We start from the raw sequence: 13,719 nt of genomic DNA on the forward strand, positions 1-13,719 counted from the left end.
ACCCTCTCTGTCTTAGTAGTAATAGTCTCTACAGACTAGAAATGTGTTGTCTGTGGCTATTTTATAATTCATTGGATATAGGCTTTTTATGATGCCTTGAAGACACTGAAAGCTAGAAGTCCATTAAAGTGAAGGCACATTGGTGTTTAGGGATTAGGCTGTGAATACCTGCAGTGGAATGCCATAGAAGGACAGGACTACAGCTGTGCTTTGCCAGCTGCTATTGCAGGATGGATGTACATAATTAGCATATAAGATGCCAGTGGATGTTCAAGAGTTATGCAATATTGCTCTGAGGTTCTGAAAGGCTAATAAAACTTTTTGTTTTATATCCTTTGGCAGACTTCTGTGAGGACTATTCACACCTTCTTGAATATGAGCTTTTAACTATACTGGATTTTTACTGTGTCTATGTGCAGGGTGGTGAGAATAACTTAAACAATATTTATATGCATCATTTGATTCTTCTACTGCCATGCAAATGTTTTTGTATCCCTTGGTAAAGGAAATTATCCTCTGGAGTCCAAGGATAATATATTAAGTGACTGGGTTTAAGATGGGTAAAGGAAGTGAGGGTGTGGAGTTGCAATACAGGTGTAGAATCCTGCTTGAGTAACTCTCATAACCTTGTTGAAGTGAATGAAATTCAGTGTGCAGAAGAAAGATTCAGTAGGTGAAGAAATTTGGGACTGAGTAGCAAAGGGCATTACAAGAATAATAATTGTGGATTATCTTTCTACCCTACTTTTAAACAGTGGTGCACATTTCTGTCATCTCTCCCTCAAATTTCTTGAGCTGGGTTGTCTTAATTACTGCACCTCATATATAACATTGTAAATCCGTGGGAATGGCTGTTTTGAGACTCATAGAAACCTGTTGATGCTGAGGAACAAAGCTGACTACAACTGATAGAAATGTCTAGAATATTCTTCTGTGTTTGTCATTCAGAAGATCCTTTGGTGTTAACTTGGGATATTACAAAAGTAATGATTAATGCAGTTTCTCTGTAAAACAAATTCAGATGTGCTTGTAATTTGGAAACCAAAAAATCTGCTTGTGATGACTAATTCAAAACAAACAAAGTGACACTGTCTCTCTTGCTTTGGTGTGTTTTATCCTGAGCATTTCTTGTATTTCTTTTGTCAAGAAAGAAGATAAAAAGAGAGTTTCAGTTCTGCTCTTACTTCGATTTCTGTGATGCTTGCAGTGGAGTGATTAGTTTTCTTTTTCTCTCTATTTTTTCTTACAGTATCAAGCTTTTGGCTGTGCAGGAGCTGGCTGACAGAGAAGCACTGGAAAAGGTATTTAAAAATATATCTAATGCAACTATTGGAACGTGTTTAAGCTCTTAAAGCCCTCTGTGTTAGTTGTGCTTCCTAACTTCATGGAAAATCATGCAGCATAAAATAGGACATCTTCCTAGCTCCATAGTGCATGAAGGCAGAGGGTCAATGTTTTGTCTAAGCTGACCATGTGCTTTTGATGTTTTCTGATTTTACAGCAAGCTTGGGGTAATCAATGCTTAATAATAAGCAGTAAATAATAAAATCCAGTGTTGCTCTTCAGCCAAGGATATTGCAAGCACAACAGGGTTAGGTCAGATATATGGAAGAAATTCTTTATTGTAAGGGTGAGAAGACACTTGAACAGGTTCCTCAGAGCTGTGGATGCCTCACCCTTGGAAGTGTTCAAGGCCAGGTTGGATGGGGCTCTGAGCCACCTGGTCTAGTGAAAGGTGTCCCTGGCACTATGGCAGGTGGGTTGGAACTGGATGATCTTTTAAGCCCCCTTCCAACCCAGACCATTCTATTATGGCCTTCTTCTGAATGAACAACCAAATTTTGTATTTCTTTTTGCTTTATGATTCTTCTGGCCTGGCAGGTAGGACTGGACTCCCAGCTCCCCTGCTGGGAGCAGTGGCTTCCCTTCACTTCCTACACTAACTCACTCACCTACAAGAGCAAGGATCCAGCTGTGAGGCAGCATGAGAGACTTGTTAGGGTGCAAATAAAACAACTGGATTTGGAGCCCTGTTGGAAAAGCTGCTGTCTTAGCACAGGCACTGAGCTGGTGCTGACCCAAGCAGCCCCTCTGTAGCTATGAGTGGTGTGGCAAGGCTTGGGGAGGAAGGAGCAAACCTTCTCCTGCCTTGAACATGTGAAGGAGAAGGTCGTGCAGTGCTGTGTTCAGGCTGCATCTGCTGGGTACTCTAGAAATAGTGAGTAAAACGAAATACAGCAGCAGTGGGTGCTTCAGCCTTGAGCTTCGCCACTGACCGGAGATGCATTTCACAGAGGCTCTCTGTACACCCCAGTTAATTCCCACGGGGCATCTCTTCACTGGCTTTTGTGAACTCAGATTTTGACATGAAGAAGTAGATTTTGATGAAAGGCAGTGACAAAGGACCACATGGGTGACACTGTAGTTTTTCACAAGTGAACAAGACGTGGCTCTCAAGCACTCATTGTGCAAAACAGGTTAATATTAGCAAATTTTCATCGTTTGCAGCAGTCGGATTCTCTGGCACCTCACACCCTGTACATTTCCCACCCTTCCAATGGACCCTACCTCCCTTTGGCCTGATGCCTCCAAAAACATGGCCTGGCAAGGTTGAGTGACCTCAGCCTGGTGGGAGTGGCTGTTTGAGGCATTGTCTGGAGTGCTGCAGGAAGCTCTTCAGAAAGGCTCAGCCTCAGAAAAATGATCTTTCTAAATTGAGCTCTCTGAATATTTGATATCTGCTTTCATACAATGCCAAGCTTAAAGAATTTAAAAGGCCAGTTTAGCCCTATGGAAAATAACAGGCTTGAATTATGTAAGTTCAAACAAATTTGCTGTCTCTATTTTTTAAGTACAGGAGGGGAAAGAAACCCACAGACTTCCCTTGTCCAGCCTGCTTGCAGACTCAGGTTTTAAGAACACTGTGCTGAGTTTTGTATTCTTAAGCCATTATTTATCATCATTATTCCACAGGAATACAGAATATTATTAAATGATAATATTTTAATATTTATTCTAAGATGGGTTTTTCTGGTTTTTGAGGGGAAATTTTCTTTAAAGCATCTGTGGACATGCTAGAACTGTTTTTCCTATAGGGCGCTTTTCAGTCTGTCATAGATGGTTTTGAACTTTGGAAACTTTCTAAAATTCGATGCCCAGCTTTCAAAGTGTTCTTACATATTTTTGATACTTGCATAGAATCCCAGAGTGAGCAGCAGCTGCCTGCTGAACAGCAGTGCCCCCCTGAACAGACTTAGGGGCTGCAGATTAGCTCTATGAAATCAAACCACATTGAAGTTGAGTGCATGTGTAGCGAGTCTCTTGAGAACCAGGGCCTTGAGATGGTGTCATAAAATTATTCTGGCCATAAATAACACAGGCAGAATGTGAGGTGAGGCACATGAAGCCAGTGGACTGTTGGAACAGGCTGGGAGAACTTGCTTGAACTGTTGGGGTCTTGCTTTCTGCAAAAGCATTTCATGCCATTCTATCTTAGGTATTTAAGCGTCTTTAAATGTTTCTCCCACCTTGGCTATTGAGAATAAACTGAATACACTTTGCGAAGCTTTGTGCCATGCAAAGACTCTATTTGCTTAATTTCCTAAACCCCAGTGTTTTGGCAAATTGGCCCTAAATGGCCCTTTAAGCCAAAGATCTACCACACTTGGCAGCATTTATGCCTGGGGTTGCCAAGTCAGAAGGGATGATTGTCAGGGTTTAATTACAGCCCGTCCTGGATTGGGACAAGCTTGACTGACCCTCAGACGCTGCTCGTGAGCTGGTTTGTTTTTCTGAGGTGCCACGTCCTGTAAGCACCACAGATGGGGTGCTGCATGTGGAGCTGAGCTGCAGCACCATGCTTCTTGTTGTTAGGAGGAATGGGAAAATAATTTATCTCAGTGAACCAGGTCACATAAGAACAACAAGAGCCTTTACCTGGAGAAAATTCTGGGTCAGAGGTGGGCTTGTTTGCGTTTGTTTTGGCCATAGCAAATCAGACCCATTCCAGCACAGGCTCCACATGAGCACTCTCACAGGCGGCGTAAAACCAAGGCCATGCTTACCTGTATTTTGTCCTACCTTGAGCCTTCAAACTGTTGTGTTTGCTTCCCCCTGTCCCCTTGCTGAGCTTGCCCTGCTGCTGTGGAATTGTGTTACTTACATGCCTTCCCTTCAGAAGGGCTGCTGGCATTTGCCGAGGGCAGGAAGAACACAGATGGCGAGATGCCATGGGAGGGCTTCCAGTCATGCCAGCCTCGTCCCCACAAGGGTTCAAGGCCACTCAGGCTTTAGAAAGAGGTATTGCAGGCATGCAGGCTTGTTGGTGCTGAGTCCTGTATGAAACATCTCTTCCTCCTCCAGAAGCACAGCTCTCGGAGAGACTCCCAGCGCCACTTTTGCCCCAGTGTGTTTTTTGAGTACTTTACTTTATCTAATTTTGGCAAGTCCTTAATTGCAGAAGAAGAATTCTACTTGGCAAATGTTAATTGTATTTATTTGGGGAAGGGGAAAAAATAATTCTCCCAAGGAACATGCTGTTTTTATAGTTTAAAAATAAATCTGTGTAAGTAATTAGGTTGAACTGCCTAGCCAGGTGACATTTCACATTGGTTACTGTTTTAGCATTTAAATTCGTAGTCCTTTTCCATAGGCAAGCATGTACACCAAAGCAATTGTTCTTATTCGTACTTGACGCCAGTAAATTGTGCAGGAAGAATCATCCATCTTACAAGAAAAATAAAAATATTCTTGGCATTCTAAGTGTTTCCTCCTGCATCTTTCAGGTGTTAACAGGGCTCTTGAGCTCATTTTTCCTTCAGAGGTGGGTTATAGAAGAAAGCTAAATAATTTGTACAATTTAATAATCCCCTGACAGCTTTTTATAGGGTAAGCCTGCTTTGTGAACAAGCAACAGTAACCCATTATTTTGCTATTTGTGTATTAAAAAGTAAATGCATCTGCTGTTACCCAGGATGACAAAGTACTGTCCACTTGACTCCATAGACAGAGAAGTTTGTTGGCTTCTCATCTGAGAAATACAGACCTATGATTCTGATCTGCAGTTTGTTAAGTGTGGAATTCATCTGCAAAGTGATGGTTATTCTGCCTGAAGTTGGAAGAGATCTATTTAGACTGCCATGAAACACACTAGGTGGGCTGAAGGACAATAGGAATTGGGGGTGAGAATTTTGATTTTGTGTAGAGATGATGTTCTTGAAGTTGATGATAACTTGCAGCCTCAAAATCAGTGTTAGTAACATAAGTTTCACTGTTAGGTCTCCCTGTAACAGTGATGGCAAATTTATGTCAGCTGTGTCCAAGAGGTCAGTGAAAAGAAAGTGAAAAGAACAAAGTAATTATCAGTAGGCTTGCACTGTCTATGTGGAGATTTTCACCTTCACTGGAGAAATTTTGGAGGTCACAAATCAAGAGGGATTTCAAGTCTTTCCCGTGGTGCCTCTGAAGCACAGAGCACATTCTCTGGACTTGAGGACAGGCGGCGATGTACCTTGTCGGTACAGGAAGGGATCTCCTCTGTCTGCTGGCCTAACCTTACTTGGTCTTCCGTTGGGAATTTCTGATGGAGATGATAGAATGAGAAAACTCTGATCACCCTACTCCTCCAGGTAGATTCCCCCCACCCCATATAAAGAGCTACTTATCTTTCCTCATATTTACCTTGTTGCATTAAATGGAAAGCTTAGCACTGTAAGCAAGCAATCTCTATGATCTGTGCTCATGTTTTGACTTTTCCCACCTCCCTCAGCAGTACTAATGGCTAGAGTTGTCTCCCATGATGTGGAATCAGTTTCCTGGATTTCCTCACCCGTAGGAAAGACCAGATGTCTGTATTTGGGAGATATTTGCTAAATACAGCCCCTTTCCATCACACAGAATTTTCACACTGTGCATGAGGAATCAGTGAAGCACAACTGGGGTGATAATGATGAGGTGGTGTTATTTTACTGAAAGAAATTTAACATGCCTGCCATTGATCAGAAGTAGCTTTTGTCTGAGGAGAAATTCAGTGACTACTGTTGCACAATTTTACAGAGTAAGGCACAGGAGATGAGGGCAAAAGGGATTGCTCATTTCTTTTTCGTGGCATCGCTCTGCTGGTGCAATTTCAGCTGCAGTCAAAAACAGGTTTGTAAAATGCTGAGCTGCCCTGTGTGTTCCCTGCTGTAGCCGCCTTCTTTCTACACAGCACACAGAGAATTTTAACTAAAAATTTGCTTTTGTTTTCTTGATCCAGTGTACTGTTTCCTCCAGATATTATCAGAACATAAAAAGTATGACGTCAATTGAGGTTCCAGAATTTCCAGTATGAAATGCATCTGCTGGAGGTTTTTATTTATCTTTTGTCTGCTTTTGAGTAGATTGAGCCAGATCAGTGTTTAATCATGATTAAGCCCATTGTAATCTCTGTTCTTTATAAAATCCCTCTCCAAGCAGAGCAGGTTGTTTATTTGTGAAAGGTTATCCCTAGGAGCTTTTCAGTGTTTGAAAGAGAGGTGCTGTTTTTCATTTGCAGGGGTAAGCATAGGCACATTGCATATTGCTCGCATGGATACAAATGTGGTTGTGTGTGCATTTGATGTGATTTTATTTTTTAAATGTAGCAGATGTGTACCCCAGAAATGCAGTTAGTTCAGGACTGAGTCTTTGTGTGCACATTTTTAATTGCCATAATCCTTCTGTACAGTGTGAGCCCCATCTTGCAATCTTGCTTTGGGCTGTTGGTTAAAAAAGATCATAAGGCGATTTGCAATGAATGAATTAGTTGCTGTAAAGGAGTTGTATTTACTGCCTGTTCTTAGACCTATCCTTTCCAGAAGGCAGTTGGCCCCTTTGAAAATCAAGTACATTTGGATGTCCTCTAGAGTCAGATAAGGAAACAGCAGTCTTGCTTTCAGAGATCAGGAAAAGGAGATGTCAGCTTGGCCACTGACTCAGTCAGGACATTTGATCAGTTTCTTTCAGCCCTGTCAGTGCCTTATTTTTCTGCTCCCCATTTCTAGAGGATAGGTGGAGTCATGTCTCTGAGCTATGGGATGAACTTCTGCATAGTTCATCAGCTGATGTAGGTCCTCTTGCCCTCTTCCTTCAAAGCCACCATGGAGTTAATAATTGACCACTTAGAGTAAAAGGAGATTATTCCAAATCATCCCACTCATTTTGCTTTAATTCTTTTTCTCACCTTATTCCCTATTACTTTACCCTTTTGCTTTCCCACACCTTCTCTGTATTTCCCCCTCTCTCCCTTGTGTTGCTTGTTTACCTAAGTGCAGGTAATACTCAGGAATACAAAGTATTCTTTTTTCAGACTTCATCCCATGGGGTCATGAAGTCTCAGAGTGAAGGGAAGAATAGGTGTAATTGGGAAGGAATCATTTTTGGCTGAGTGGAGCTCCAAGTGATGTAGCATTTCTTACTAAATGAGAGGCTTTTTTTGGTATTATCCTATCTACTAAATTGTCTTAGGAACACTGCAGCCGTACTGTGTTTGCTTCTGGCCTTTCATATTTTCCTCCTTTCTGTCCTCTAGAAGGGATCTAGATGGCTGGAAGTTTAAGGACACATATTGGTGGACCTTACAGTTTTAGCCAGGTCCATGATGATTTCAGTAGCTCCCTGCAGGAGGACCTATGACCACTTTGTCTTTTCCAGGCCCCTCAGCTGCGAACTATCATCACATGGTCAGCAGCATTGGAAGCACAGGCTTTCATCTACTAGGATTTCTGGTGTCTTTGATCTGGATTTTTTTTTCTCTGTAGTTGCATTGCCCATCTCTTCTGTGATGATCAGTGGACTTCAATAAACAAAACACTAGAAGCCATGCTATAGACACCACAGGGAGCTATGGAGAACACAAATTCTCTAAAATGCTGCCCCTTATGAGGTGCACCGCCACAGGTGCCCTCTTCTTCCCTTGAGCACTGCTCTGCCTTTCTGAGCTGTGGTGGTATGGAGATTCCTTGTTATAATAGCTTGGCACTTTTTGTAAATCATCTGGTCTTATCCCTGAACATAAGCCAAATTCATCCAATAGTGAAGCCATTCTCTTCACTTCCAGAGCAGAGAGAAACAGAAAATATGTGTTTACAAGTGCTGGCATGTGTTAAGATTTGGTTGTGGATGGTAGAAGTAAGAGGGGACTTAATCAGTCCTTCTTCCTGGATTTCTTCTGGAAGATGGTAGAAGGCAAAGCAAGTTCAAAGAACAGGAACAGTTTTGAATAATCAGCATTTCAGGGAAGAGTGTTGTTTGGTTTTGTTGCATTTTTTTTCCTTTTTAATATATTGACAAAGCAGCAAGGGTGTTTTAGTGTCATCACAAATAATTTTTGATAGTAATGCATGTGCTCTCTATGGGAAGCCAGAATCCATGGCATCTGTTAGAGCAGAACTTTGGTCAGGGTTCAAGGACAATCCTGTAGACTCTGTGGAGGGCATGCTAGTAAGTATGGACAGAAAAACATCTATTGTTACTCAGGCAAACTTATAAATAAAGAATGAGCTATTTCAGAGAGGAATCGGTGTCAAATTGGGCTCTTTAAATTAAGGGCTAGAGCTATGGAAAAAAAAAAGAAGTATGAGATTTTTTATTTTTTTAAAGGTAAGATAACATGGCCTAGTGCTAGCAGCCTGGAAGAGATCCTCCAGATAATAAGCATTAAAAAAAGGAAAAAGAAACTAGGAGGTGAGACAGATTTAAATAACTTTACAGAAGGTGGCACAGTGTAGTGTAGGGTGGTGTAATCAATGCCTGAAGGAAGAATAAATATTTGAGGCTGGCAATGGTTGTGACTCAGATGTTTCTTTCTTCCTTGTTTTTGTCTTCTTACCATGGGAAAGAGTGCTTTCTCTAAGCAGAGATGTAAATCAGTTGGGGAGAACAGTAATACTAACAGTAGGAAAGAAATGAAGCCACAAAACACCCAACTCACTTACTGTTACATCTAGAAATTAGTGAAGTTTTATCAGGAGAATGGAGGGAGACCTAGTTATCTTACATGCTTAAGCAGCTTTCCTTGATTAATAACATTCAACTATTGTGGTTTCCCTGTTCTCTTTCAGTTTTATTTGTTCTTCTTTTGTATTGGCACATTTTCCCCCCTCCTCTTTTCCTCTGGCTGAAGGCAGTGTGCGAATCAGGAGATTCAGATGATGGCAAATCGATATAGCTCACTGGCCAATTTGTTTGGGGTGATTTTGATCAGTGAATAAGATACTGTTTCATATCACTTTTGTATCTCATGTTTCATTGGATGGTTTTCTATTTGCTTTCTCTATTAAGGTCTAGGTTCTGATAAACTCATTGTCACCTCCTGCGTTCCTGGTAGTTACTGGGTGAGTAAGCTTGTACTCACAGTGGTGTCATTTTACACCGCACCTCAGAAATCGATTCCTGGGAAAATAATCGACCCAGGATTAAGCATAAAAACCAAAGCCCTACCCCCCTAACAAAATCAAAAAAAACCTCCCAAACAAACAAACAAACAAAAAACCCCCAACAAAACCCCACAACCAACAAACACCCAAAACCCACACAAACAAAACCCAAAAAAAGGTGTTCCTAGGAAGCCATTGACTCCTGGTTGCCCAGTACCTGATATCCAGTCCAGATTAACACATAGTTTAGGTCTCCAAACAACTGCTGCATGGATGTTGATGAAATTTGTGATTCTGTGGTTTTAGCACAGCTACTCAGTTGAGCTGGGTACTGTTTTATGACAACATAGTGCAAGAACTCAAAACATTCAACTCTCATAAAACCAGCTTTATAAAAAAGATGTCCTCATAGTCACCAGGGCTTCTTTTTATTCTTCTTTATATCATGTCAGTCCCCTTGGCATGCCATTATAGCTGTTAATGGTTATAGTGCCTATTTATGAAGTATAAAACATTGTCTTGAAAAGACTTCAGGAATAAATTTGTGACCATCCTTGATGACCTCTTGAGCCTTAATTCCTGAATTATGTTTAAAATAAAAAAAAGTCTTTAGGAGTACGAAAATAAGTAGTCAGGAAGTGTCTTCTGCCAAATGAGTCTGTCCCATGAAGTACAAGGAACAAGCTCAGCTTGCGAATGGAAACATGAAAAATTAAGAACCCACTAATTTTCTATATGGAGGCCTGGTAGATATGGCTGTCCTCTTCCATAGGGAAAGGGCAGCATAGATTTCCACCAAGCACCTATGTAGACACCTTCCCATTAAATGGCAAACTGGATGAAAGATAGTGAGTATTCAATTTTGACAATAGGCAGCTGAACATCCCATAATTCTTCACTAGTGCCCCCAGCACTAAAAATGTGTTAGTGGGGTTATTGTATTGCCTCTTTCAGTTGTTGTTTTGCTGCTCTGCGCCAAAGGTTCTTCTGTGTCTTCCTTTTGAAGATCTATAAAAAGACATTGTTTGTATAAATAATCACCTTTGTTTTGGATGAAGGTAGAACAGGCCAGTGAATGATCTGCTTTGTTGTCCTGGGAACACAGTGTTTAAAGGCGAGCAAAGAACTGGGTTTATGGGCTACAATCTGTTCTTTTAATCATGCATTCAAAGATTAAGACAGTAATTTCCTCTTAGATATTACAGAAAATTAAGCATTTGGGTGGTTGTGGTGAGCTATAATTCATCTGGGAGGGCAGTGTAATAATTCACTGCTAAGTTTTTCCAAAATAAGTACTCAAAAGGGAAAGCAAGTAACTTGGGAGTGCACACTTAGGGTCCTACCACTCCCCAGTGGATCCTGTAAAGCCTGACTTAAGAAAAAAAAAAAAAGATCTGATTCCAACAAGTTCATATATGGAAACAAACCGTCACACACTTTTGATAACTGAGATAATGTTAAGCTTATCAGCATAATTATTTCCCGCACATTCCCGCTGTACAATGGGTACATTGAGCACAGCAGCGGCAGGAGGGGGGCACGTGTCCAGCTGGATCTATATCCATGGGCTGGTTCAAAAGAGAGTCAAGCTTATGAAGGGGCTCAGATACCTGATGGGAAACAATGCCTTCAGTTTGAAAAACTTTCCAATCCTGCCAGGCATCATTTAGCTGCTGCCTAACCCCAGGGTGTCTTAAATGACAGGCTCCTCTGACGCTTTGCTGGGCGGTGCCTCTCTGCAGACATGGAATTACCCACCTCTGAAGCAGGCAGAGGGACTGGACCACTTAGTTTCTAGCCTGTGTATAGATGGGCTTGAAAAATGATCCTTCCTCATCCTATCTCCTTTGAGAAGCTCAGTCCTGGAAGTTTCCTTTTTTAAAGGTATAAAGCTTAGAAGTGGCTTTTGCATCAAAGCTGGGAATTCAGGTCACCACAAGGCTAAGGGGGGTGAGGCTGCAGTATGGTAAGCATTTGCTCTGTGGTCCATAACATAGTGTCTGGAGCTGTCATTCAGGAGCTGAGTGAGAATCTGATCTTCAGAGGAAAGAAATCCTTCCTCTGTGGGTGTCTGAATTACTGGTGTGCTCTTTAAGAAGCAGAAGCAGCACATTTTCCAGGAAAAATTGAGTCCTTCTTGAGTTGAGGAAGAAGCCATAGGTGCCTTCAGAGGGACCAAGCTTTGGGACATTATTTGCACATTATCCCAACAAATGATCTTTGCATGTCCATAGCACACAAAGGTATGTAGAGGTGGTGACTGTGCCTGTGGGTCCTGTATTATTTCTGAAGAAAGATAAGGGATTAATATTTGTCTGTGCTGAAGGGCTCTGCCTTGCTTTCACCTCTCACAATGAGTATATAGAGCTTCTTGAAGGGTGAATTAGATGATGTTTGTGAAGAATGTGGAGGGTAGCAAGAATTTATTTGGTCATGAATCTGGATGTTTTGGTTTAGTTCTAGGAACAACAAACCAGTACAGAAAGGACGGGAAGGTATTGCCCCAGGTCTCAATGACCCAGTACAAACAGGACATGCTGGCATGGCCAAAGGGGAAGATAAGTTTTCCAGGTGTCAGTCTATGGCCTTTGCCTGTTCAGTGAATTCTTTTTTTTTTTTTTCTTTGTCCTAGAATTTTTCTCCCAAACATTTAAATATTGTAAAATTATTTTCTCAGCTGTAATGTCATTGTAGAATTTTGTACAACATGGAGAAAAAGAAAACGTTTTCTATCACAAATACATACATATGGCTAGGACTGAAAGTGATTCCCTGAAGGGGGGTTGTTCTCCTTTGAAAACTTATAATTACCTGCCTTTCAGACCCCCATCTGCCTTTGCCTAATATCAATACATGAACAACACAAGCAATAAAGATTATGCGGTCTTTATTGAAGCCTTCCTGAAAAGGACTAGTTGAATGGGCATGTGAAAAATGTTATAACTTAACATAGGGTCACCCCAGTTTTCCCACATGCTACTTGTGTGGAATGGAGTTGGTGAATGCATCCCCCATGGCAGGGGATGCATCTCCTTCTTGTGTATGTGTTTTTCAACTGTGTTGCAAACAGGAAAGGGATATGCTTGAGAGAAAGGCAAACAAGCAATGGAGGCCTGAGACAACATTCTTGTCAGTGGGAAATGAGATCCAGTGATGAGTCTCAGTTTCAGGCTTTAACCATAATAACCCTTCCTTCCATGATTTTACATTTGGTTATAGGAGAATCCAGATGTCACTGAAACACCTGATGCTCCTATGTGTCCCCTTCCTGAGTTGCTCCAGCCTGTGGGAAGTGAATTCAGTGTTACCCAGCTGCAAAAGTGTGCTGAGCCTCCTGGCCCTGCTCTGTCTTTGATCCCCTCTTGACTTGCCTTGCACTGTCACGTGTGCCTGCACCAGGACAACAATCCTGAAGCCTCTGATCTTTCCCTATACCTACCTCACTAGCCAGTACAATAAAATACAGCACCCCCAAGTCTCTTCATCCCTCAACTCTGCTTTTCCTCCTCACAAACATGATCTAACAAAACACTCTTCTTCTGGAAGTCAAATCAGAAAATTTTGCTTGAAAACCAAAGGTGTTGATATCAAATTCTTGGAAATATTTGCAGTGTTTCTGCTCCTGGCTTTCTGGGTCGGGTTTCATTAGGGTGCACCAACTGTAGCTGTGTCCTGTGGTAGATTGGATTTGGATTATGGGTGTTCAAGTCTGCTTTTTCAATTCAAAATAAAAGTACAGTCCAGTTGGATGAATAAAGAAAGGATAATATGAATTTAATTTTTAATTTATACAGTACATAGGGATGGATTAAAAATGAGCAGTGCCAGATGGTCTCGTGAAGCCACTGTCAACTTTGTTGTATCTTCTATCTGAAATATATTACATCATGTTTCAGGATGGGATTTTTATTGAGGAGTGTTTTGGGCCTTCTCCTCAAGTGCCACGGCTTAATTTACAAGGTCTATCTTAGAGCTCCTCTGTTTACTCTTCCCAGATGCACCAAGTCCAATACTGGGAGATGTTCTTTAGCACAAAACAGCCCTTACCTCAAAGTCCAAGTATCTTTCCCCACGGAAAGACAAATCTTTGCTAATATGACACCTCCACATAGCAGAGATGATAGGGAATTGATAGAAGTTTCTTACTCATCTCTAGTACTCACTAAAGCTGCTCCCTCTAGTGCTTATTAAAAAAAAAGTAACTGTGTATATGTGACGTCTAGAAAGGGAATATTTATTCTGTTGCTCTCATCTCTCTTCTCCATTAAGGGGAACGAAAATCACCTTTGCTTTGATGAAGCATGTAGTTGTTCACCTCAACTGC

The 13,719-nt window shown here is 41.4% G+C and overlaps 1 protein-coding gene across 1 annotated transcript in view; it reads left to right on the plus strand.

Annotated features, from left to right (window-relative positions):
- EEPD1 (endonuclease/exonuclease/phosphatase family domain containing 1) overlaps window positions 1–13,719 on the plus strand; it is a 63,009-nt gene that overhangs the window by 32,409 nt on the left and 16,881 nt on the right. The window contains exon 2 of the mRNA XM_069007613.1: window positions 1,250–1,301. Coding sequence (XP_068863714.1) covers window positions 1,250–1,301 — 52 coding nt within the window. The remainder of the gene's footprint in view (window positions 1–1,249; window positions 1,302–13,719) is intronic.

Source organism: Aphelocoma coerulescens, chromosome 2, assembly GCF_041296385.1.
Source record: "Aphelocoma coerulescens isolate FSJ_1873_10779 chromosome 2, UR_Acoe_1.0, whole genome shotgun sequence".
NCBI lineage: Eukaryota > Metazoa > Chordata > Aves > Passeriformes > Corvidae > Aphelocoma > Aphelocoma coerulescens.